This window comes from Nipponia nippon, unplaced genomic scaffold, assembly GCF_047370975.1.
Source record: "Nipponia nippon isolate SJK-2023a ecotype South Korea unplaced genomic scaffold, ASM4737097v1 scaffold_6, whole genome shotgun sequence".
Classification (NCBI taxonomy): Eukaryota; Metazoa; Chordata; class Aves; order Pelecaniformes; family Threskiornithidae; genus Nipponia; species Nipponia nippon.
The window spans coordinates 65767852-65794764 of NW_028262380.1; the positions used below are offsets into that span (position 1 = coordinate 65767852).

The window sequence follows — 26913 nt, forward strand, 5'->3', positions numbered from 1 at the left end:
CCCAGGGAAGGGGGCAAGCCATTAGTTATCTGAAGTTGCAGGTTTGGCAGAGATTTGCTTTTGAAGGCTGAAAAGACATTTGAAAGACAGTGGCTTATCTGAGGTGCAGGTGCCATATGTGGAAAACACGGTCATTCTTGCTTGGTGTTCAGCTTAAAATATGCCATTGAGTTTCATGTTTGGAATGTAAAGTATTTTGCAAAGGGAAACAATCAAAGCTGCTTTTGGAAACTGCTTTGAAAGGAGATGTTAGTAAAGAGAAACCTTTTTCTGCCTTGCTGAGTGACATTACCCAAGCCATACCTGGGTATTCTGCAGGGTCTGGCTTGGACAAGGCCACATTCCCGATAATCCAGACCTCTTAGACTTTCTTTTCTGACACTGAGGCATTTAGGAACAAACGTAGCAGTTGCAGTTCGCAGAGAAAAACCTTAGCTGCCAAGCTCCTTTCCCTCTCATTTACTCTGAAAAAACTTGAAAGAAAACAGCGTTTCCTGTGGAGGCTTTTTACAGCTTTGGCCCTGATATTAACCTCTAGCATTATGATTTGCCCTTTCCTGTACTACATCTTGCTGTTCTCCCAGGTGTAACTGGCATGGCTGCACAGGTTCACTGAATTACTCAAACGCACAGGTATTCGAAGGCGTGCAGCAGAACACAGGCAATGCCTGCCGAACAGGAGCTGATTCCAGGGTGTAATGAATAAAAGAGTGCCAGTTGATGCAGCCTGGTAATTAAAATAAAAATATACGTACGTATGAATAGATATGTTAGGCTTCCTTTGGTTGTTTTTTGTAGTACTGAAAATGCAAGCAGTTATTTGAAAACTGTGTGGTATAAGGCAAGGTAAAGATTGGATAGTTTAAAAATCCCCGTGGGATGCTTTGGGCAATTCAGGTAAGCACCGATACAGTAACATGGGTACTTGCTGAGGTAAAGGAGTGTGTTTGTCATGAATCTTCACAAACAAAAAAGGCCTTTGGGTGATAACCAGTTGTGTAAGACTCAAAGCAAAAGTGGACAGAAAGAATGATCATGCTGGCCTGGGTGACTTTTCAGATCTTTTCTGTAAAAGCATGTTTCCAAGTAAGAAAATAGACAGGGCTAGGCTTTTCAAAAGTCTGTTTGAGCAGCTGTCTGCTTTCTCACGGTTGTTCAGCATTGTGTTTGTCATTCCTAGTGAATTCAGTGCCAGTAGCTGGGATCTTCCTACTTTCAAAAATAAGCAACTTGGGTTTTGTAGTCCAATATTATTTGATTTTCTTTTTTTTTTTTTCTCCTTTTAAATGTGAGATACGGTCAGATTCTGTTGAAGTTGACTCTTCTGAGAGAAGTGTTTGCTCTTCTCTTATTGTTTTCTGTCTCCTTTGCTTTGCTTCCCTGGGATCTCCCTTGTTGCTGTGGCCTAGTTTTCTGCCTTTTGACTTGTAAGGCAGGTGCCTGAGGGAGGGCCCTGTGTTGTTTGGCTAAAAGAGCAAGCAGACGCTGTGCACACAAATAATTCTTAGCAACAGAAATAGTACAGTTCTGGTCTTGAAGCATGCAGTCTAGAACGGTTCTGGATACGTAGATATGCTAATATTCTCTCTCAGACATGTCTGCCACTTGTCAAAGCTGTATTTCCCTGAGGAGTGGTGCCCATCCTTCATGTAAACAGAGTAGGTGGGACTCCTCCAGCACGGGCACTGGGATGGCGGTACATAGCTGTCCTCCCTGTTACGTGGAATGCATTGTTGTTCTACCCCTCCTGTATAATTTGAATCAAGAGCTACAGCTTTGCCAGTTGTTTGGTTGCTATAAATTTTGGCAGAAAAAACTTGTCTTGACAGGGTGTTTTTTTGGGGTTTTTTTGTGGTTGTGTTTTTTGGTTTTTTTTTTTTTTTTGAGAGAGGATGCTTTGGGCCTGACAGGTTGAAGTAGGGAATAGACTGTAACTTCAACTTTAAAATACTTTTAGCCATTGTTCTGACAAAGTTTGGATGGTGATCACTCTCAGGGAATGATATGCAGAGGATTTATCTACAATAAATCTTACTTATTTCTTTCCAGATGAAAATGGTGTTATAATTCTCATAAAGAGTTGTACTTAATTATATAATTAAGTTTGAATTTTCTTCAGTGTGTGTTTGTTTGTTGTTGGTTTTTTTTTTTTTTTTAAATTAGACAGATCTGTGTGTCGTCTTTGGTACACTGCCTTTTTCCATTGTCCACTTCTTCCTTTATTTCCCTTTAAAGGGATCATATAAAGAACATATAAGCGTGACTAAATTAATTTATTGCAGGTTCTGCACTGACCTGTAGACCAGCAATATTCAGTGAATACTTTGGCAGGATTTTGTAGGATCTATTTTCTTTTCCCTGTCTAGAGAAATCTTTAACTGTTGTTGTTGTTGTTGTTGTTGTTTTGATACAAGTACTCCTTATGTGGAAAAACTAAACATAGAAGGTATTTTGAAATGACGTGAAAAACTTTCAATAATACCTGCTTTAAGGACATAACTTTTACTGAGATTGCTAACAGAAAAGCAAATTGCCTAGTCTTGACTGTATCCCCTTTTCCATTTGTTGTATGTAATGTTGAAGTCCAGGCTGTTTGAGGCCAGGATCACATGCTTGTTTGTGAATCATACTGAGCAATGGCTCGGGTTTTTATTAGGCTCTCCCTGTACTACCATGTTACGACCTCACAGTTTACCTAATGAAGTGAATGTGATAGTGCAGATCAGGATGCTTAGAAGGAAAATTTGTGCTTGAAAGTGGATGGAGGCTTGATCTTCAAGAATGTCTTGGGGAGTGGAATTTCACTAGACTGAAGAGCATTCTTAAATACAAATAGATATTTACTGTACCCTGTAAAACTTGTATTGTGGTGCTCAAGATGACATTGGAAAGAGGTGACAGTTTTCTTCAGATGAAGAGCAGTGCTGTTAGGATGCATGAGAAACAATTGCCCGTGTTTCAATCTCTACATTAAGACAGAGGAAAGAGTTGAGATAACATCTCTCTATGATAGTATTACCAGTTGTTCTGCTGTTCTTAATTCCATTTAATTTTAAAAAAGACAACGAAGCCTTCCTCTACCTGCCAGATGTTTCAATTGGCGAGTCTGCTAGAGAAGTTTAGGAAATTGATGGTTAGAGAGTTTGTAAAAACACTAGAAAAATTGATTTGGGCAGATTTTTTTCTTAGTGATTGGTTACAATAGAATTGCCGTACTATTTCATGTTTTCTATAAGTATTACCTGAATGAGTAAAGCATCAGTAATTTCATCTTTCTTCAAAAACTCTCTTTTTCAAAAGTGCTCTTGGATTGTTCCAGATGCCAAGTTGTCGTTGACCTGCTATGAGCCTTTTCAGTAGGAACGCTTTTGCTGGAACATTCTTTATCCGGCCCATTTTCCAGCCAGCAGAAGAAGATTGTGCTGTACTTCCTAGTGTCCTGTCTTAGGCTAAATAATCCATTGCTTCAGCCTTCCCCCACAAATGACGTTTCTTGCTGGGGGGTGTGCGTGTGTATGTGTTTGAGATGCAACCTTCAAAGTGTTTAGGACAGAGTTGTGCTTGCAGCCTTCCTCATCTCCCATCTATGTCCTATTTTTCCCAAGAGAAAAGATTTCCTAGTTGGAAGTGCCTGACGGGTGAGGCACAGCGAGTCTCCAAGTGTTATTTCTGTTAGGGTTAGGGGTTAGGTAAATCTCCATCACTGAGGACAGGAGAGAGGAAATGCCTCTTTCAACTGATTTGATAGGAAGAGACCCATTTTTAGATGGATTCATTTCTTGTAAAATGACAGGCAATATATGATCTTCAAGAAAAACTGTTACATAGAGTTTGTTTTCTTTCTTCTTACAAATAAGCATATATGATAAATACTGTGAGAATATGGGTGGTTTTGGTTTGGGTTTTTTTTGTTTGTTTGGTTGGTTTTTTGTGTGTGTGTGGCGAGCATGAGCCTTTGGAGCTATCTTTTGCTTCTAAAGTACCATCTTGAAAGCATCTGTTCAGTAAGCTGCTCATGCTGTTTGTGTATTGAATCTTGTGCAGAAGGAATGGCATCAAGCTGCTATCTCTGAAAGTTTCAATGAGAAACATGTCTACAGCTCTCAGCACAAGTGGTTGCTTCTAAGTCTGTGTGTCAAAGCCTCGTTTCCCGGGATCAGACTAAAGCAGCTTAATGTAAAACTAAATTGCCGTAGCAGTCATGGAAATATTGAGAGCATATGGACTGCTGGCACAAGTGTACACTGAGACCAACTTCTGTTCCTGTGGGCTAGTTGGAGATTGCTGGGTGTTTTGTGATAGCACATTTTATAATCAGTTGTTAATGAAGAGCAAATGTGGAGAAATGTATTCAAAGCTGAATTTGTCCTCCAGGACAGGAGCAGTGGTAGCTTGCATGCTGCTGTTGCTGTGTGCTGCCACTGCAACTCGAATGAAAAGAGGGAGGCGATAAAGGCAACCTTTAAGTTCTTCAGACTGCATAACACGTGGGGAAAAGACTTCTGAGTTCAAGCATAGTCGAGAAATTGAGACCTTTCCAGGTTGTCTTTGGAAAGCATGTCCAACAGGCTTGAGAAGAGGAAAGCGCTTGGTCTGTCTAACTGAGGGAAGAGAAAGGAGAGGGGAGTAACATCTATGGGCCAATTCAACTTTACAGCTGATTGATTGAAAAATGCAAAGCTTGTAAAAGATGGGTGTTGTAACCATGGGATGTTTTCTGTCCTGCAGGCACGCATATCATTCTGTTTCAACACCTCCTGTTTGCCCTCAGAAAAACATAGCTGATGTGAAACTCCAAACAGGACCCACATCCGTACAAAGCTCTGATGCGGTCATTATCCATCCTGGTGCTATGCTCGCGATGCTGGATCTTCTGGCCTCTGTTGGATCAGCTACGCACCCAGAGGTAGGGAGAAAATTCTGCTGTCTTAAAATCTGAGACTGACTGGAAAAAAGGATGGCTGTGGGAAACAGGGAAACCGATGATGTCCTCTCATTTCACGCTGAGAAGCTCATATGTTTCACAGACTAATAGAGTTGAATAGCTGTGGTGGCATAGAGGCCTGATACAAATAGTTTTATTTCATAGGTTTTGTTTTGTTTGTCTCTTTCAAACTCCTGGCAACAATGTGAATTTAAAGAAATGTCCTAAGTGGCCATCAGATAAGTTTCCAAGCATTGTGATGAATTCTTTTTTTCCCTGATGTATCAGGCATTACTGCATAGTACGAGGACGACATGGGATTGGACATTATAGCTTGGTGTATATGTGCTGTTTGAAATAGCTGGAATATGTTCTAGTTCCAAAATTGTACTGCCTGCCTTGTACAATTCCCAAACCAAAACCTCTACTGGTGGTTTGTATATAAAGGATTTGTTGGACGTTTTTTGAAGTTGCTGAAGTATTTTTTGAGATGTCTCACCTGAAGAACACCGTTTATTAAAAAAAAAAATATTTACGAAAGCTTAGAAGAATTACTAGACTTGATTCCTCTTTCTTGTCCTCTGCTGGTGAAGAGCATGGCAACTTTGTCTTCAGGGCATTAATTTGGCAGTTACGTTGTGTGTATCTTAAATTTTGTAGAGATTATGATGTTAAGTTACTAGGAGTAGCTTAGCAGTCACAAAAATAAAAGTTCTTAGTACATTCTAAGCATGTAGAACTTCTGAACTGACTCACTTCTGCTGGTAAAAGGGAGAGGTTAGTTTAACCATCCCTACCTGCATTGTTTTTCTTTATAGTGGTCATGATAATCCTTCATATAACTTGTTATCCTGTTTCATAAAGAGATGGAAGTGTCTCTTCACCCACACACACGCACACACCCGCAACGCACACACATGCAGATATGTTTAAGTATAGGATATTTTGTGTATTTATTGCTAATGGTAGTTGCTTTTTCATTATTATGCATAAGGGCTTCCTTTTATTTGCCTTCTCAGGTTGCATCTTCTCAAGTTGTGTGCTCTTCTTTTTTTCAGCATGCGCTGGATCTCCAGCTGGCAGTGGCCAATATCCTGCAATCTCTAGTGCACACAGAGAGAAACCAGCAAGTCATGTGCGAAGCCGGGCTCCATGCACGACTTCTACAAAGATGCAGCGCTGCACTGGCTGATGAGGACCACTCGCTGCATCCGCCACTCCAAAGGATGTTTGAAAGGCTGGCCTCCCAGGCGCTGCAGCCAATGGTGTTGAGGTCAGGAAGATAGCTCTGAAGTCCGATTGAGCTGAGCCCTGCTGCCTGCGCTGTTGCTGGCTGGCTGCAAATGGCTTGGATTGGTAGAGAGCATAAGTGACCTTGTGTGGTAGTGGTTGCGTGGGATCCCATTTTATTTCTCATCAAATAGTGTCTTGCTTCTGTTAGTCAGCATGTAACCCTGGAGATGTTAGGAACTGGAGGGCAGGGCAGGAGGGAGAAGTGTGGAGCAGGGAAATGTGTTTGGTGTTTTTCAGAGAGACTGAAGTTAAATGTTTGCTTTCTTCCTGCAAATCTTGAGAGGCTATTAAAAATGCCATTCCTCACTAAGTCTTCATGACGAGGAAACGTGATAATTCTAAAAGCAGCACTGCCATAGAAGAGGATGGATTCCTAGACTTTTCTGTGCAGTGTTAAATACCTCAGACTTGGAAGGGTTCAGGCCAGCAGTTTTATGTAGCGCTTTAGTTTGTGTGAAGGAAATGCAGGAATGCGATACAAGAGATGTCTGGAAAAATCTGGGAATGCATAGCTTTAAAAAGTTGATCTTTCTGCATAGTAATGCAAGTAGGTTTGCACATCTATGCTAGTAGTAGAAAGCAAGCTTGAAAAGGTCATGAGCATATTTTGAACCATTTGTTAAATACCCACGCAGTTGTATGATGCTTTGGATTGCTTGCTAGATTCTGGGGAGACCTTTTTGTGGCCTTTCAGTGTAGAAAGGGTGCTCATAAGAATGATGGAGAGAGGTTTTTTACCAGGGCCTGTAGTGACAGGACCAGGGGCAAGGGTTTTAAACTGAAAGAGGGTGGATTTAGATGGGGTATAAGGAAGACATTTTTTACAGTGAGGGTGGTGAGACGCTGGAAGAGGTTGCCCAGAGAAGCTGTTGGTGCCCCATCATTGGAAGTGTTCAAGGTCAGGTTGGACAGGGCTTTGAACAACCCGATACAGTGAAAGATGTCCCAGCCCACAGCAGAGGGGTTGGACTAGATGATCTTTAAAGGTCCCTTCCAACCCAAACCATCTTGTGATTCTGTGATCTCAGCTGGAATAAGGAACGATCTCCTATGGATTGCCGACTGGCTGACCTGCAGCCAGGCAGCTGGTCGGTTCACTTCAGTGGCATGTAGCCATGTCAGAAATGATTCTGCAAGGAGCAAGCTTGCTGGTAGTCGCATCACAGGGACTTAAGCTTCCCTAAGCATAGATACTGATAGCCTGGGTAGCTGTAGATACAGATACTATAGTTATCTATAGATATAGATGTTGGTAGCTGTTAAACTACCCCCAGCCAAATAGGACACACGAATAAAACAAAGCTGAGGTCATTTACTCACTTCAGCCTGTGGTCTGCCTTTCCAGATCAGTTCAGCTTGCTGAATGTGCATCAGTGAGCATCTTGATGTTCTCCTACAGGATGCAGCAGCCTCCTGCCAAGTCTTTGGAATTAAGGGAATTGGGAGCTTTATCAAAACTGTTTGATTAGTTAAAATGATGTCAACTTCTGAGAGCATATGTTCAAAACTTAAATAGTTTCGAATGAATCAAATGTGTTTCTTGTAATTATGCGTTAGTTTGTTATTTTCTTAGTTAAAAGTCATGTTTATTACAAGTAATTACTGTCTTTTTAAAAAACGGTATTGGATCTGGTGCCATTCTAGGCAAATAAATAGACAAAATTATTTGTAAATTTTTTATTCTCTTTCTTAGGGAATTTTTACGCCTGGGAAATCCTTTGAATTGCGGAGCTTGGGACAAAAAGCTGTTGAAACAGTACCGAGTGCACAAACCCAGCTCACTGAGTTTTGAACCGGAAATGAGAAGTAGGTGCTGAAGTGCTAGAAATTTGTGTAAAGAATGCTTCACTGACATGCCCCAATTGCATACTTACATAAAATTTGTAGATAAGCATCCAGAAAAACCTAACTTCACCCCGGCTTTGTATGAATGCGAAATCATCGGAAGAGTTTGATTGGAAAAAGTTCCAAAAGCAGAGGGAATGTAGTACTTGTATTTAATATACATCCAGTGAGGTAATTATAATTTTTTAATTTTAGGAACAGTTAACTATTAAATATGATAGTAGTTTGCTTTTAAGTCTTAGTAGATCCTGAGTTTGTAGTTATTTAACAGTAAAAGGAAAAGTATTTTTCTCAGATACTTCAATGTGGGCATCACATGTCATTAAATCTATGTAGTGTCTCTCATGAGTTCAGTAAGGTGTCAGATAAAATAAGTGAAATTCCTACACTTAAGCATAATTCCATTTATTTCAGCTAGACTCAAGAACCTGGCTCATCATTAGCATCACTAGTAATGAGAAAGAAATAGAAAAAATTAAAAAGAAAAAACAGCACAATTTACCTAATCTGGCAGAATCTCAATCTAATAATCATTTCTCTTATAAAAGAGGTAGAATTTGGAGTTGAAACACCCACTCTTAATTATATAAAGTTCAGCAGTCCCTTTTTAACCATTCGTTAATTTTTCATGGTAAATATTTACAATGGTTTTACTCATTGATTGCTTTCAATATGTTTACTTTCCTAGTATATTAAAATTGAAATCTTTAATAATATGTGGTAAGCATGTGTTGAATTATGAGCGCATAGTAACTTAAAAATTTTCAAGAAAAAGGACAGACTTACCTCAGCTTTAAAAAAAAAAAAAAAAAAAAAGGGGAGGGGGGGGCTGGGGGGAGGGATGCCATGACAACTGAGTTTCAGTTTTAGTCCTGGAATTAATACTGTGGGAAGGTATTCACAATGTATTTTGACAGGGTATTCACTAGATAGTCCTAGATTATAGGTACGCATACATACACATACGCAGTGGAAATTTTCATTATACCTTTGTGTGGTATCCCATCATGGAAGTTCACCCATCTGATGGAATACTTCATATTCTATCAGCAATTACACATCAGCTTTGATTATCATACTGGAAAGTTACATCTGTTTTCCAGCCATTCAATAATCAGTCTGATAAACTGCACTGAATGTTGGTAACCAACGGAGTCCTCCAGCTGATCCGAACCTCTCTTCCACATGCACTCCTTCCTGTTATTATCCATGAGTTGTAAAGCTTGGGAATAGCTGCTCCTGTAGTACAGGAGAGTCTCCGTAAATGGTAATACAAAGAAATTATTGATAAGTTTCCAAAGCATATGATTTTTATTTCTAGGTGTCAACTCAGTCGTTGTACGGCCAGTTGTAACACATAGTTAAAATATTTGAAATGTTCAAAAGGAACTAGAAAGTATCCTGTATAGTACTGAATTACAAGCATTAAATAATGAAATAAATAAATAAAATAACTGGATTCATGTTATGTCATAAGGTTCAGTACATTTAAAAAGAGGAGAGAAGGAGAGATTCAACTTATCTCTTGGCCAGTGCTTTATTTATTTATTTTTATCACAGGGGAAAGTAAACAATGAAAACTGTGAAAATATGAGTCTGAAAAGTTTTTAAACTAGGAAAGAGAAGGCAAAGCTGGCTTCTGAATACCGCAAGTTATGTTACATTTCCTAAGCTAAGCTTACTGAGCCTTTCTGCTTATTGAGAGCTCCGAGACTTTTAGCTCAGAGTTACTGCATCTGAAAAATACGAAGCAGAGTTTTTCCTGCCTGTTAAGTCAGGTGGCAGGAATGTGCCTGAAACAGAGCCTCTGCGAAAGGGACACTTTCCTGATGTTAGGTAATGGGATGGCCTCCTGCTCAATTTTTTGGCTTTACCACAGACATTCTGTAATACCTTCTGCAAGATGCTTGTCTCTCTGCCTCAGTTGAATATTTTTATAATGAGAACAATAATTCCCAACTCATAATCTTCTAACCGAGAGGCTAAACTAGTTGATGATGATTGACAATTCAGCTATTGCACTGGAAGCAGTACTTGAAAAGTCCAAATAAATAGCCTGAAAATGCCTCCCTTTTGCAATGCTGTGTTGTTTCTTGGCTTCTACTGTAGATAGCATGGTTACCTCAATGGAAGGTCTGGGTTCTGACAGCGTCTTCAGTTTGCACGAAGACAGCCACTATCGGATAAGCAAGAGCCTGCTCAAGCCAGCAGAAGGGAGCACAGTACCCCTGACGAGAGTGAAGTGTTTGGTCTCCATGACAACCCCACATGATATCAGGCTTCATGGATCATCAGTTACACCGGCGTTCATTGAGTTTGACACGTCTCTTGAAGGGTTCGGGTAAGGTACTACAGTGCTTTCAAATAGCGTGGGGCCCAGTGCAATGTCGTCTTACTTTCTTCTTTCAAAGAAATACTTGTAATTTTTAATGGACTGTTTGCAAACCAGAGACAAGTGAGTTCTTTAAAGAAAAGAAAGGAATACTTCAAGCCACGTAGCATTCCACTCTGTTATTAATGACTTGAAATCAACACTTGCTTGCTATATGTGAAAGTAGTAGTTGGTATGTACCTAAATGTTGATAGTACCCTCTCAGTTCTGGATTTCATGTGCCTTTTAAAAATGAAGGGATGCCAGCATACCCTTGCAGAAACTCATTAGTTGCTAGGGTTTTTGTGCAACATTTGGATAGCCCAAATGCTCTGAAACCCACTAAAAATTGCTGAAGAACTTGGAAATTAGGAAGTGGGCAAAGCAGAAGTACAAGTGAAACGGAGAAGGAAGCTATGTTGAGTCCAAATAACTGGAAAAAGCTGATTATTAACTGGAGATGTAGCCTGAATATAATGCTTAACTCATTTTGTCTTTTAGCACCCAGTATCACCTTCATTTACTGTTTGTTTTGGTTTTTTTTTTTCCCTCTCTCTAATTAAACACCTGCTGAGTGAGGCACTTTATGAGGATCATGTAATATGATTTAACTTGACTGTTCAGAAGATGGAAACATGACACCGTTCTCAGCATCTGTTTAAGGAAAATGTTTTGTCTTTTTGGTTATAAAAATGGAATAGAAAAACCTCGAAACACTCATTTTGTCCTGCGCTAAGGGGTAAATCTCTCAAAAATCGCTATAAAAATTCAGACCAATAGTATAAGGAACAGGTATTCCTTAACTGCCTGTGGACTGGTCCGTAGACAGAAGCTCGCAAATAGAGGGAAAGCCAGTATCTCAGGGAGGGCAATGTTTTGAGGTGCAAGTCAATTGTGAATGGCACCTTGAATGATAAGTAATTGTTCAGCATTTCCCAGAAGCTTGGTTAAAAGCTTGACTAGAAGCTTTATTAAAAGGTTTAGATTTTTAGTGACACAAACCACCAAAAATGACAACTGCTGTGAGGCCCAAAAGAGCGTGACAGATTCTTGTATGAGATGAGTAGTTCCTCAATGCTTTTTTTTTTTTTTTTCCAGTCCCTTTTGTAAAAGAATTGTGAGAAGAGGTAGAAATTATCTGTTGTCCACGGCTGTACCACAGTTTCATAAAACCAGAAGTGTCCACCTGACAGAATCGTTCATCTTGTCTTTGTCTTTGCAGACCTAATATTTATACTATGTTTCTTAAATTGTGTTTCTTAAATCTCTTTCTCTTCTGATGTGGCCTTTGACAGAGCTACTGGAATCTTAGTGCACTTGTTCCAGTTTATTTGGGGTGACTGCTCTGAGAGCACAATCCAGCCTGGATATTTGGGAGCTCTGCTGCTCTGCATTCTCTTTTCAGCTTTGCGAAGCAAGGATGCAGCACCTGTTTTGCATCTAGCCTTCGTATCCAATCTAGCCAGGGACAGACTTTCTTTGAAAACAAATGGTGCTCAAAGCTCTGTTCTACATCCTTCATAAGAGAAAAGAAATGTTTTGGACCTAAGAAGAACTTGAAATAGGCTAGCAAAATGAATTGTCACTGCGGTTGCTCCAGGAGATTTGTAGGTGCTGGTAACGTGTCCAAAAGTAATCCACATAACGCAGCTGTGACTTCTTGTAATTTCAACAAGTCACCTAAGAAGGCTGCTATAACTAAAAAAAAAAAATAAAAAATAAAATCTAAAAGCTTCTAAAGCGTCTGTCTTAAAGTGCCAGGGTGTTTAATGAACTCAACGGTTGGCGGACCCTTGCGAGTTATCTGCTTAGAGCAAACATGCTTGTAACACCATTGACCATGGGGGATTCAACCAGAGAAGAACACTTTCAAGAGGAAGGAAGAAGTATATAATGAGAATTGTAATCAAAAAGAAGATAGTAGTGACCAGAACCATCGGCTGCCGTTGCTTTCAAGATGGGTGGTCAGGTTAACTCTCTATAGTTTATGTGAGAACAAAATAACTCTTACCTCTGTCAGGCAACTCAGCTACAGTATACTTAGACTAGCCTGCTCAGGTGTAAATGTCAACAAAATGATGATTCTTCAGCAAGTGGAGGAGCCGTCATTTTGCCTCCAGTAGGACAGTCTATACCGACTGGAAGCTGAACTCCTGTGGGGATTCACTCCACATTGGGTAGGCTGGTCACTGACCCAGTCTGGGCTCTTAAAATCTTTTAGTACCTAAGGGAGGTGCTCCTTTTATCTGTTTCCATTATGTCCACAGCATCAGTGGCTCTTGTAAGGACCGAATGTAGCTAATCTGCTGAAATATGATGTTACTGTGAGAGTGTACATACTTAAAATAAGAACAACGCAGTATGCTATTACCAGATCCTTTGAATATTTAGCTAATTCAGTCTCTTTGAGAGTCCAGAACATCTCAAAGGCTGCAGCAAGTTATGGTTGCCCACAAGGGAACATCTTGCACTATGGAGCCACGTGGGCATAAGTCTCTGCACCTTTGCACCAACAACATACACTGCCAAAGCTCTTTGCACTGGAAATAATTTAGCCTCACAAGGAGAAATCTTGAGAATTAATTTCTACTTTTCATGAATACGTACAGTCAAGGAGAGTGATGGTGTGCTTATGGTATATTTTCCTAGGCTATATTTTGTTGGTATGGAACTCCAGTTATATTGACTTTCATAAACTCTAGTTTGTTACCGGTCTTCTGTTTAACAGCTGCCTGTTCTTGCCAAGTTTGGCTCCCCATAATGCACCTACAAATAATGCTGTTACAACAGGACTTATTGACGGTGCAGTTGTGAGTGGAATTGGAACTGGTAAGTACTCGAGTATGACTGTTAGCAGTGTTTCATACCTCATGTTCAGTTCTCTTTTAGTTCTTTGTTAGCCCTGACGTGATAGTATGGAGTTGGACATTGTATGCTTATGATTGAGAACTTCTTGTGTCTTTTTTTGTGTGTGTTCCTGTTACTTTTTGCCCCCAAGTCAATGAAAAGCAATACAAAATACAAATCTGTGATTGCTTTAAAATACAAGGCTTTCAGCAGAAGGTTAAGTTGTAATCAATAGAAGCATATGAATAATGAACCTGGATGCATTAAGAACAAGTTGAGGTAGTAGTTTGAAGAGCGTAGGAAACGTGGAATGAATTGTAGTGCTGTACTTGTGGCTTTGTTCGGCTGAATTCTTGACTGTGTTTATTACAGGTGTAGTTACACACATCATCACACAAATCCCATTTAAATTATTTGCTGTCCCTTATACTTGTTCACTGTAGGCTGTTCACCCTACAGGAACCTGGTGTGCTGCGGGGCTAATTGAACACGATCACTTAGTTTTTAGACCTAACACCTTTTTTATCTAAGTTGAAGGTGTACTGCAGTAAGATAGAATTAGACAGTACTTGAAGTCTGAGCTCTTTGTTGTTATGTGGGAGCACCTCAGGAGATGCAATGGAGCCAGGTGTATGTGGTGGAGAGATCTTCAACAAAGGCTTCTTCAGCGAGTCACACCTATTGAAGAAGAATCTCACTGTGATACTAGCAGTTTCTGAGGGCCTGATCCATTTCTATTTTTTTTGTCTAGGGAACTGAAACTGGATTGTTCTGAACAAGCACGGCTTCAGAGTTGATTTTTGTTTTTAGAATAGGAAGGAATAGTGTGCAATTCTTGCTTTGCTTTACTTTGTTTTGAAAGAAACCCCTCTGAGCTAGCTTTATGTGGCTTTTCCTCCAAGCTTGAGTCACAAATGAAAGAAGTAACATTCAAATCCATGAAGGAAAAGTTTGAGAAAGCACAGCTGGTATCAACTGAGCTGATATGAAAAAAGGAACAGGAACAAGTAGGTATCCTAAGTACTAGCTACTCCAGCTATATAATGGGCTTTCATTTTTGTTTTTTAGGTGAAAGATTTTTCCCACCGCCATCTGGTTTAAGCTACTCAACTTGGTTTTGTATTGAACATTTTAGTACGCCTCCTAATAACCATCCTGTAAGACTTCTTACTGTAGTGCGGCGTGCAAACTCCTCGGAGCAGCATTATGTATGCCTTGCCATTGTCCTCTCAGCAAAAGACCGGTCACTGATTGTTTCAACTAAAGAAGAATTGCTTCAAAATTATGGTAAGAGTTGTGTCGTGTCATCAGCTAATCCTGGCAATATTATGGGGATGCAACAGCAAGTTTATTTTGAACGTAGTATCTAGAAGAATTGTGAGTGATGGCACTTTAGTTGCAGTTTCACCAGCTCCTAATCGGTTTTGACAGTGGAAAAATGTAAAATGTAAACGTTCCTGTAGAAATTAAGGAGCTTTTGTAATTTCCAAAGAAGATTTGATATCTGCATTTAAAGAAAAATTTTTGCCCAAACCCCAAGTATTATAGATTTGAAGGAGGAATTACATCATTGTTTTTGGAAGGTTTTTGCCTTTTATTTGTCTTCTATCATTCATTTTAGTCATCATCTCTTGAGGTGCAAGCGTTAACTATCTTTGTTTTGAAGAAGTTTGGAAATAGTAAACTAAGAGGTTGTGAAGGCTTTTTCAGTCTGAATAGTCCCAACGCTGGAGAGCTATTTGAAGGCAATTAGTCATTCACTTCATGTTTTAATGCTGTGGTCAGTTACCAGAGTTTGTAAGTTCATTCACTATCTGTGATCAAAGGTGGAATTACAGGAGGTGCAGTGGAGATCGAAGTGAAGCTGGTGAGGCCAGCGAATTTGCTAGAGAGAGCTATCGGTGCAGTCAGGGGCTTCAGGCTTAGCCATCTCCTGTCTCCTGCCTTATCCTCTGTCAGAGCCTCCAAAACCAGTCAGTTTTGACAGGCTGTTTACGCACCGTGGCTGTGGAGGAGTGGAGAGGAGCAGGGCAGCCTTCTGTGTATGTTTCAGGCTTAGCTCTTTACCAGACCAACATGCTGGGTTACAAGTGGTTATCAAAAATCTGTTCCTGCTTCTGTTCATTCCTTTTGATTAGCAGGCACTAATAAAGAATTCATACAATGTTATTATTTAAAAAAACAAAAACAAAACCAAAAAACCCCCAAACAAACAGCGAAGCAGACTGTTGTACAAATTCCGCATTTTCTTGATAAGTGGACATTTGCATCATTAACTGCAGTAGTTTCTCTTAGTAGAAGTCAGGTTCAAAACGTAAAACTTGAGAGCTGAAGACCCATAGTATAAGGGAGTAATAAAACCCCTTAAATTACAAAGGTATTGACAGTGTTTTCTTTCTCAGAAGACTGAATTCTTATAAGGGAGAATGAAATGTTTATCTTCATATTAATTGCTTTAGCCTGCACTAGAGCTATAGATCATATGTTTTTAGTTTGTAAGCCCCTGTCATCTAACTGTTTAAAAGAGATTGGATTTGAAGAGGCTTTGTCAGAGAAGATCTGAAGGTCTCTGACTACTAAGACTGTTTTTTAATTGAATGGGATACTTTGCTTTACTGGAGTCGTCGTTTGTGGCGTAGAGTCAAGTGCTGAGCAGGTAGGTACCTGAAGAACTGAGGTGGCGGGCCTGCCAGCACGGGTGCTGGAAGTGCTGACAGTCTATTGTAAGAATAAATGGGGTGGTTTAAGGATCGTTCTTGTGAGTGAGAATTGCTCAAAGGTGTTTAGCTGAGAGAAAGAACTTGAGATTATTTTTGTATCTGAAAGTTAGTTCCAAGTACTCTGCTGTTACCATTTTCCTTGTGGCATTTCTAAAGAAATGAGTGTTCTCCCTGTGCAGGTGGCTATTAAGGTAAGAGGATTAGTGGTTTCTTTTCCTTCAATATGAAAGTATGAAGAGAGATCTGAAAAGCTCCTGTTTTTCTTGTTTTCTGTTGAAGCATTCCCTAGTGGAGAATTTTCGAGCTTTGTCTTTTTTTTGGTGGGGACGGGGGGGAGGGCAGGCTTTCAAGTAGAGTGCGGGACATTCTGCTTTGTGATGGAGAAGCTAATGCACCTGCAAACTGATCACGCCCTCTGGTATGAAGTCAAAGGATGCCTTTTAGAGAAATTAAAAAAATGCGTGCTAGGAACTAAAGTGTGTTTCAACATTCAGGAAAAGAGAATTCAGCACCTGTTAGTGAAGAAAGACGTGGGAAATGCTGAAGAGAGAGGGGTGTGAATTGGGGATGGGTGGTCAGCAGCTTGTGGTTTGCAGCCCCTGCGGAGAGGCGGGGAGTGGGTTCCTCTGGCCACACGTCTCCGACTCCTCTCACTGTTGGTGCGAGGGTGGCCAGTGGAGCCCCGGGTGCAGCTCGCCTCACCCCGTAGCAGCTGGTGCTCACGTCGGGTCAGTGGCCTTACGACCCAGGCACTACGGCTGCGAAGTGAAGGGAAGGCCAGCGTGACTCACTGCGGTTACAGTACTGAAATGGAACAGATGAGACATCGTGAAGTCTTTGTTTTGACTTGGGCAGAAGTGTCTCAGCCCTGAGCTACCCCTTCAGTAGAAGCGCTTCAGAACATTCATTTTCCTTGGAACTGCAAAAAGGGAAGAAGAGAAGCCACCGTGCTGAGGCTTGAGTTATGAGTACCCCGGTCTGCGCTTGATGCGTGTCTTGCTAGCCAGATGTTGTATTTGCGGCTTTTATTAAGGAAAAAAGTCTCAGGCTTTCAACCTCATCTTTAACTTCATTTGTGCTTTGTAATTTAGCATGATTCTGACACAGACGCTTTGAAAGGCAATCTTTTTTTCTTGTATCTTCTTTTGTGTGTGACCAAACTGTTTAAGCAAGACAGTGGCAAGCTTATATTGAATGTTTGTGGCCAGGTGCTGGCAGGGAAAGAGGAGGCTCCTGTGGGAAGAGGCTGGGGCTGCCCAGTGCCTGGATATGGCTGGTTCCATCTGGCTCTGCCATGGACCCACCGTGGGGCACAGCTGAGCCCAGGGGCCAGGCTGGCGGCACCTCTGGCAAAGCACATGTAAGAGAGGGCAAAATGCTGCATGGAGTGAGGAGTAAGTTAAAAAATGTGAAAGAAAGCGCCCTGAGGACACCAAGGTGAGAGCAGGAGGGGAGGGGGTGCTCCAGGCACCGGAGCAGAGATCCCAGGTAGCCCCTGGAGAAGACCACACTGGAGCAGGTAGTGGCGCCTGTGGAGGAGATCATGGTGGAGCAGGGAAAAGTGTGAGGAAGTCCAGGAAGTATGGATATCTTTCTCTCCATAGTATGAGAAAGGTGAAAAATAGCTCTGTAGGTTGAGAGAGACATCTGTTACTTCTTGCTGACTACTGCATTAAAAACTTTCTTAGAAAAACAACAACAACAAAAAAATCTTTCTGTGACCTGCACAGTGGTATGAGAAAGTTAGTAAAACTTGAGCAAACTAATCATTCCAGCTAAAATTTCAAAGGGAGGGGAGATGGGGGGAAGTAAAACATAATTGTCAAAAGTCTAAAAGTATCCTGAGAATTTTCTTAGAGAAGAATTAAGGCAAAGGAAGAAGAGACCCATTGTTGACACAACCAAAACTATACTGGTTTGTTAATGTGCAAGTATCTAATGATGTTCAGCCTGTCAAATTGTGACAATTTGATCTGAATACTTTCTCAAAAATTCTGATTTCATTCTTTCAGTTCTTGTATTTGAAAGTCTAAAGTCCTATCTTGTTAACTGTACTTTTGATCACATTATTAGCTACATGTTTTCTAAAGTTTTGGCTTTAATGTATTGCTGTAGATTGTTTCGCATAAAGTCTAATGACATAAGAAGCTTAAAACAGACAAATAACATTTCTGTCAGTGCCCACTAACCGGTACTTTCCCTTTAGTCGATGACTTCAGTGAAGAATCGTCATTTTATGAAATTCTTCCTTGTTGTGCCCGTTTTCGCTGTGGTGACCTCATTGTGGAAGGCCAGTGGCATCACCTAGTTCTGGTCATGAGTAAAGGCATGCTAAAGAACAGCACAGCTGCACTCTACCTTGACGGACAGCTTGTTAACACTGTTAAGGTAAAATAAATCTTTAAATCCTCGTTTTTACTGGTTGGAGTGACTTCTCTCTCTCTCCGCACATATACACGTGAAAAAAACACACAAAACAAGAACAGCAACAAAAATACACGCCAAAAAAAAAAAACAAACCCCACCAAACCTGAAACAAGGAGCCTTGCAAAAAGGGGTCTTTGCTCACTACACAGCCCAGACCCAGCCCCAATCCTGTTAAGAGGAGATGATGATGAATACTTTCTGAGGTATGAGCGACAGTAATGCTAAAGTGAAGTGGACGTGTTGTATTGAATGTGAGGCAAGTGTGGCACGGCTATGCTGCTGACTAATTAGAAGGATGATAAAAAGCTGAAGAAGACTTATCCCAGGACCATGTAGCAGATCTAACTTTGAATAATAGAGAGATTACAGAGTTTTGCCAGTTTAGCCACGTTTTTCCTTTCCCAACCCTCTTGCCACCCCAGAAATAGCATCCCCTTGCAGTGATAACCACTGAGATGTCCAGTGTTGTTATTAGTTGATTGTAGATGAAACACATTTAGTTGTAAAGGTCAATATTTTGTTGTTAGGTGGAAGAAACTAGGAGACCAAAAGCAGAGAGCAGTGAAGAGTACTGTGGACCTGTCCACTGAGCACAAAGTATTCCTGGCCTGTAACTGATAACCAAGAGCATTTGGCACCTGGCAGGTGTGGGCCTTAAGGGAGTAAACTAATCTCGGTGTGGGGTTAGCTAGCATTACCGTATTGCTATAGGTAAAATGGTATTTTGACTTTCAAAGTTTACCTTTCAGTATTCCTTTGGCAGAAAGAGGATTATAGTAACTTTACTTGTTATGCTAATAGCTGTAATACATGAGAGTGTATCTGGCTGTACGTGACTACATTCAATAACTGGTAACAGAATTTTTATATGGTAGATAGAAAATGCCTGTGAGATTGTTACTGCCACTATATATAGGCCAGCATCTTCTTCATATATTTGTTTTATTGCCATCTGAAAATCTTATCGAATTGAGTTCATCACGTTTGTACCTTAGCTCAAACCAGTAAAATTGTCGAAGGCATGTTTTCACCAGCTGAAGTAGGAGGAAAAAAACCACAAGGTTATGAGATCATCTTATTGCTTTTGCCAAAAATAATGACCATCATAAAGCACCATGTTTTTAGAAGCAAGACACACCCTTGTTCTTTAGCATATTTAAGCACGGAACTCGCATGTTCTCACCTTGTGTTTCCATACACACCTTCATCTTTTGAAAGCCACTTAACTTCTGATCTTTGCATTTACCTTCTGGTTAATGTCCATCATTGACTTTTGCTGTATGGTATCAGAATACCATGCGTTACGTAGCAATCATTTGGTGTGTCCCCTGGTTTGCAAAAGACTTTCCCGAATTTCTGATCTGTTTACTTTCTTTTCATGGTACCCATGCTATCTCAATAACTTCACTGTGTTTTTCTCCCTTACAGCTTCACTATATTCATAGTAGCCCTAGTGGGTCTGGTTCTGCCAATCCACCTGTAGTCAGCACCGTTTATGCCTATATTGGCACACCCCCCGCACAGCGCCAGCTCTCTTCGTTAGTGTGGCGTTTGGGCCCTACACATTTCCTGGAGGAAGTTTTACCTGCCCCAGGTGTTAGCACCATTTATGAGCTGGGACCAAATTACGTCGGGAGCTTTCAAGCAGTATACGTACCATGTAAGTACGATTCAAATGGCAGCTAGTAACTTGGCCCGGGTGTAGAGGAATCTTTTGTGTGCGTATTGGCAGAAGAGGTGAGAAAGGAGAGTATGCGGTAGCAGAGAGGAAAAGCTAGCTGTTCATAGGAAGAAGATTAGTAGCTGCTATTGAACAGGATGATAGAAATTCAAATTACTGTTTTAACATACTTCTGGTAGTTCTTGTACTGAGATATGCTAGAAGTGGTTGTATTCCTCACTTTCATTTTAAACCAGTTAGAAATGCTTAAAGCTGTCATTATTCATACTGTATATTATACTTATCTGTAGAAAGTGAAATTGGAAAGGCATTTTAACTTGTCAGTTTCTAGTGATAGCACTCATTTGCAAATCCGCAATGTGTTCTGTACTTGAAACACAGCTGTCTTGAAATGTCATTGTTTACATGGCCTAAATAGGTCAACTGAGAAAAAAAATCAGACAGAGAGGGATTGTGGTGCAGCAGATAGTCTTTAAGCATTTGTTGCAAACAAATATGGGCAATTCTGTTACATTTTTTAAGTGTTCTTGTGTGAAGTTGAGGGGAGCACAACACAAAAAGATGTGAATAACCTTGTTAGAAATGTGTCCCCGTAACCCTGTTTTTAACTATTCAGACAACAGATTCTTCATTAGCTCTGGTAGGATGGACTGTCACTAGCGAGATTTTCCTGTTCTGTAGAGCTCCCTGTCTTTCTGTGTAGTTAGAGTACCTCCTCATGAACATCAGTATTACGTCAGGAGATGCTCATTGCTTTACCTGGCTATCACAGGGCTTTTCAGTGAAACATAAATAAAAATGGGGAACGTATCAAGTCGTCTTGTCCTTGCATTGTCTTTCCCTGTAATACTCTCCAGCTCTTCTGGAGAGAAACTCACCATCTCAAGGAAAGAGGCAGTGAGCGGCGAGAATGGTAGGAAAACAAAAGTATGTACAGGGAGTGCACAGTCTTACTTTTCATGGTGAAACCTTTCCCTGGAGTGGTGATAGAGGTGCGCGCACACACACACACACGTTCTCCCCCTAAATGTAGATGATCTTCAGGCTGTGAAAGAACGAAGTATCGTGTAAAAGAAGGTAGCTTTCCGTGCCCGTCTTGAGTGAAAAACTTTAGGGAATTGAATTTTGTCATCTACAGATGTGTGTCACATACTTGCTTTTTTGACAGCTAGACAAACCTGGCAAGCAACTCTGGATTTAGGTATGTGCTAGTCAATTATAATTTCTCCTGGAAGGCATTTTGACTGACGCTGTGCAAGTACCGAATTAGCCAAAGCAAATTCCATAAATGTGAATTTGTTCATTCACTTCCAAGAATTAAAGATTTTTCTGCCTTTATGCTAAGGCCAGGTTCACCAAGAAGACCCCAGTAACTTAATTTCTTAACATACTGACTTTTTCCAGCATGGTGGTGTATTTCTCCTGCACAAGCTTTGCTCAGTTGGCTGTATTCAGGAGTGGTCTGCTCCAGAACAAAGTGCGCGTTTCTGTTTGGGGCTAAGCTTCTGCTCACGTCACGTGCGCTGCGCCAAACCCTAAGGAGTTTGATAGGGGGTGCAGCATGAAGCTCTGCATCTCACCCTTTTATCTTGGCCTCTCTTTCCAAAACGCTTGTTTTTCCTTAGGGTAATGATTATTTGTGGGAATCCCAGAGAAGGGAAGAGCCCTTGCAGAATTCAGCTGTTGTCCTTTACAGAGAAATTGTGTCTGACTTGCCATTTGCCTGTGCAATGCTTCTTTTGGAAGTTTTGTCCCTGTTTTCAGTGAGCAAGATTGCCATCTTCTGAGAGTTTGTCCCGTGTTTAAACAAAATGAAAAACCTGATACTCTTTAAGTCTTGGAAAGATCCCTCAGAGAGCAGTTCAGGAGAAGGAATTCCTTTGTCCACTGAAATGGAGGAATGTTCTCAGGGCATCCACGTGAGCAGAGGATCCAATGAAGATTTCATTTATGGGGAAACCAAGGCTTCTGAATATCTCTTATTAAGTGAGACTTGACAGAGACTTGACCCTGGTTCAAAAAATTATGTAGACACCCAACTTCTCATTTGTTTCACTGTTAGGTGAGGAGCCTTCATGCTTTTTTAATTCTGTTAATGTGTTTCATTGGAGTTGCAGAGACCTTTTGACCTGGAATGAAGATGCAGAAGTGAATCTCTATGTTGAGCTTTCAGGGGTTTTTTTTCAGTTTTGCATGCTTCCTCTCAGCGTTGTAGACAGCTGTCAGTTATGGTGTTTGCAGTGCCTCACAAGAAGCATCCACTTTCGGAACAGTGGATACAAAATATTAAAGATATGGTTATATATATTCTCTTGGATGCCTGGGCCTTTTGGTCTTGCATGTCTTGTACCATTCTCTAAGGCGGTTTTCCTAGCAAATCATTGTAAAAAGCCTGTTGTCACAAGCAAAGATGCAGATGCACCAAATACTTCTCTGTTTTTTGATTACTTTGTTTTTCTTCAGGTGGGAAGGGAAGGGAAGGGAAGGGAAGGGAAGGGAAGGGAAGGGAAGGGAAGGGAAGGGAAGGGAAGGGAAGGGAAGTGAACAGCCCTTAAGCTGTACGCAAATTGAGTACAGGAGTAGTGTTGCCTTCCAGAAATTCAGATGAGGAAGCACCACGTCTTCTATTGCTTGGCCAAGCCACAGGCTGCCAGTTGCCATTACGGGTTAATATTGTAGACCTTCTTGAAAGGAAGCATTGGCTGTGTGTTGCCCTTTTATCTTAAATAGCAGATTTATTCCATGACTCATATGCTATCAAGGTACTCTTCGGTACAGTGAGCAGGTATGCAAAGAAAATATTAAACCTCAGCTATTTGTAAAACATTTCTTTTGTACCTATTCTGCAATATAATTTGCTTAAGATTTTACTCCTAAAACTGAAAGGAAAAACAGTGCTATTACTGAAATGAGCTTTTATTTTGTCTTTAAGGCAAAGATTCGAAGTCTGAAGGAATCAACCCATCTCCGGTATCTTTGGTACCAGAAGAGAAGGTCTCTTTTGGTCTCTATGCGCTGTCAGTTTCTTCATTTACAGTGGCAAAAATAAGGAAAGTTTACAACAAGTTGGATAGTAAAGCTATTGCCAAACAGGTATGTTGGGAAATGAGTTGGTTAATGTGTACTACTTGTTTGTTTCTTTCTTTTAACTTCTGTCAAGGCAATTTGCTCCATACAACCAGGAGCAATAATGTATTTGTCAGAACAGTTGCTCATAATCACTTTAATGTTTTTTAAAAAAATTAAAAATAATTGAGGGAGATTGTATTCCTAGATTTTATTCGTGTTCTTGAAATTACTAGTAGCTATGTATCTTAGCACCTTTTTGAGGCGTTTTGGCTTTTTAATGTGGATGGCAATTGTAATCCTGTCGAAAAACAGTTAAGATTATATTGTGAACAATATTTCTACTGTTGCAGATGAACAAAGCTGATAGCTTAGTCCTTTGTGATTCAGATTTGGAAACCAGACTATCAGTTTACATTTTTCTTCAAAAGTACATTAAAAGTCAGTGAATTATTTGTGCAAAGGACCATCTATGAAGAAAGTCTGAGAGCATTGGGGTTGTTCAGCCTGAAGAAGAGAAGGCTCTGAGGAGACCCTACTGCAGCCTTTCAATACATACAGGGGCGTATAAGAACAATGGAGCTTTTTACCAGGGAGTGTAGTGGCAGGACAAGGGGCAAGGGTTTTAAAATGAAAGAAGGTGGATTTAGATTGGGCATAAGGACAAAACTTTTTACGATGAGGGTGTGAGACTCTGAAAGAGGTTGCCTAGAGAAGCTGTGCGTGCCCCGTCCCTGGAAGCGCTCGAGGTCTGGTTGGATGGTGCTTTGAACAACCTGATTTCGTGGAAGATGTCACTGCCCACAGTAGGGGGATTGGACTTAGATGATCTTTAAAGGTCCCTTTCAACCCAAGCTATTCTTTGGTCTGGTGGAATTATTTTTAAAGTTAGATTCATGTTCTTTAAACTTTGGAGACTGGAGATTTCTCTTTACTTTAGAGAATGTCCTAATGACTCTAGCCTAGTTCTATTTTGTTATGTAACTCACTCTTTATCACAGGAGGAAAATACACAAGTTATGTCCAGGCTCACATAAAAAAACCTCTTCCCTTTAGCCCTTGCTTTTTTTCTTGTTTTGTTCAGCTGGCGATTTCTTCTCATGAAAATGCCACACCTGTGAAGCTGCTACATAACTCAGCAGGGCATTTGAATGGACCAGCGCGCTCCATTGGTGCAGCTTTGATAGGCTATTTAGGTGAGTTAAGTACTTGAGAATTCTTATGTTTAAACATGATTAATTACTTGTCAATTGTCAATACATTGTTAAATTCATTTAACATTTTTGTATTTTATGGACACGGTATGATCTTTTTTCTTTTTTGCTAACGTGGGATGCTTGTTTCAGTTTATATGAGCTATCATTATGAAATATACTTACTTACTTACTTACTTACTTACTTACTTACTTAACCTTAGGTCATAAACTATTTTCCAGTGCAATATTTCCTTCACCCCCTCTTGTGAGATGTCATAGTTTTTCTAGTGATACTCTTTTCATAATTCAAGCAATGCTAGAGTGCAAATTGCTTACATTTATTCACAATGATTTCCTACAAGAATTAGATTTGATTTGATTTTAATTTATTTTCTCTGCCTATGCTCAGGAGTAAGAACATTCGTCCCCAAGCCTGTTGCCACTACGCTGCAGTACATAGGTGGAGCTGCTGCTATTTTGGGACTTGTAGCCATGGCATCAGATGTAGAAGGGTTGTATGCAGCTGTGAAGGCCTTGGTCTGTGTGGTAAAGAGCAATCCACTAGCCAGCAAAGAAATGGAAAGAATCAGAGGTTATCAGGTATGTAAGAAATGTCTTAAAACAGACGAGGCTGATTGAGTTTCACTGTCTGTCCTAGCAGTTCCCATGGAAATTCCTTGTTGTGTTGTGGTAACCTGAGTTCTTGCTCTTAAGTTTACTGAGCTCTTGGCTAGTTAGCATACATGAGTTATTTAGGATGGCTTTTAAAGGAGAGGGTGGAAAGTTTTGCTAAGCAGTTGTGCACGTTTAGCTGCTTTGCTGAAACTGACCCTTCATTAATAGCAAGGAAGAGCACAACTATGGCACTTAGATGATTCTTTTCCTGTGATTGTGAACCCACTCCTGCAAGCCTGGGAGCTTCTATCTCTGTGATCTGCCAGCAAGAGAGGAGGATAGGGACACATGAAGAAAACTGAACATGTGGACTCCTAGAATCATCATTTTGAGGAGACTGCACAGACTTTATAGCTAGTGATACTGTTTGCTTTCAAGCTGAAGACTTCTTAATTCTCCATCGGGGCGTGGAAAGTGCAGTTATTCAGAAGGATTGGTTGACTGACTTGAAAAGATCTTCACATGACCAATGCATTTGATGCTTCTCATGAAGACTGCTTTACTGAAACAGAAAGTTCGTGCTGTGGTTTGGGCAGTGTATTTAGAAACCTTGTAATGCTAGCAGCTAGTATAGTTACCTCAAAACATATTACTCCATGTAGCCTGTTGCAGACCTTGGCTTACTTTGACCAAACAAGTCTAGACAGTGTCCTCCTTGCACCATAAGCTGTCAGTGGATCAATACATCCGACCTTACATTCCACTTGTATTGACCTCAGCAAATACCATGGTTTGAGAGAGGGTCCCAGAAATCTGTATTTCTTTAGTACTGTTTCAAGGAGGATGGTGAAGCTGAACAGGCCAGTATGTTGAGAGTTTAACAAGCTTGCATCAGAAGACAAGAAATAGCAATAGTACATCTGGCAATTTGTTCTTTCCCAACCCAGATTATAAGAAGTTAGAGCAGAAATGAGGATTGAAAGGATGACATCTACGGTCATGCCTAGGGCAGCAAAAGGTAGCAAGAAAAAAGAAAGTCAGGCTTATTCAGATTTATGTTGTCATGGCTACTTTTCTTCAGTGCCAGAATACCTCTCATTTGTGCATGTGGTACTGTAGGGGCGCTCTATTTAAGTCTGCCATGTCCACGGTTGCTCTCCAGGAACCCAACTACCTGAGAAAATATCATGTGCTGTCTTAAACTGTGACTGCCTACCAGAGAGCTGAGGCGTGTCTCTGTGTGCCTAATCCTCAGGACCTAGATACTGTCTGCAGTGTAGAACAAATGTTTTATGAGCTGGAGGGTGTCCTGCATGTGCCCCTTTTCTCACCAACTGTAATGCCACTTTCAAGCTTTTTCATCAAGAGTATCAACTATCAGACATACTTCAAGGGCCTTCTCAAAAGGGACGTTTCATCCATGCTTCTTTGTGCTTAGACAACGTTGCTGTGTGTCCATAGGCTACTAATTCCTTTTCTGTTTACTTGTTCAAGTTGCTGGCAATGCTGTTAAAGAAGAAACGATCCCTTCTGAACAGCCACATACTCCATCTGACCTTTTCCTTGGTGGGAACTGTCGACAGCGGGCACGAGACCTCCATTATTCCAAATTCTGCTGCCTTCCAGGATCTGCTCTGTGATTTTGAAGTATGTAAAGCTGCACAGAAAATTGTTGATGATACTGGATAGTGATCAAGTCAGGTGCTGATAGCATACCTTAAATATTGAGCAAGAGCAAACTAGGTTGTTAACCTGAGAACTTATTATTTCATATATAGTACAGTTAAGCAGCTGAGTAGCAAGATTATTGGTATCTTTTCCTGCTGAAATGGCTTCAGTCACTGTAGAAACAATGAATGGGTACCACAGATGTTTCTGCTTTTTGTCATCCTAGAAGATATGTTTTTTAGTTTTCTGTTCCGCAGCAA

General features: G+C 40.6%; 1 protein-coding gene across 5 annotated transcripts in view; it reads left to right on the plus strand.

Moving 5' to 3' along the window:
- WDFY3 (WD repeat and FYVE domain containing 3) overlaps positions 1-26913 on the plus strand; it is a 178687-nt gene that overhangs the window by 97038 nt on the left and 54736 nt on the right. For all 5 annotated transcript variants that reach the window (XM_087736668.1, XM_087736672.1, XM_087736671.1 and 2 more), the window contains 12 exons: positions 4729-4906; positions 5983-6197; positions 7911-8023; positions 10172-10403; positions 13162-13262; positions 14349-14567; positions 18207-18388; positions 19856-20087; positions 23041-23201; positions 24259-24370; positions 24780-24970; positions 26480-26632. In XM_087736668.1, coding sequence (XP_087592794.1) covers positions 4729-4906; positions 5983-6197; positions 7911-8023; positions 10172-10403; positions 13162-13262; positions 14349-14567; positions 18207-18388; positions 19856-20087; positions 23041-23201; positions 24259-24370; positions 24780-24970; positions 26480-26632 — 2089 coding nt within the window. The remainder of the gene's footprint in view (positions 1-4728; positions 4907-5982; positions 6198-7910; positions 8024-10171; positions 10404-13161; positions 13263-14348; positions 14568-18206; positions 18389-19855; positions 20088-23040; positions 23202-24258; positions 24371-24779; positions 24971-26479; positions 26633-26913) is intronic.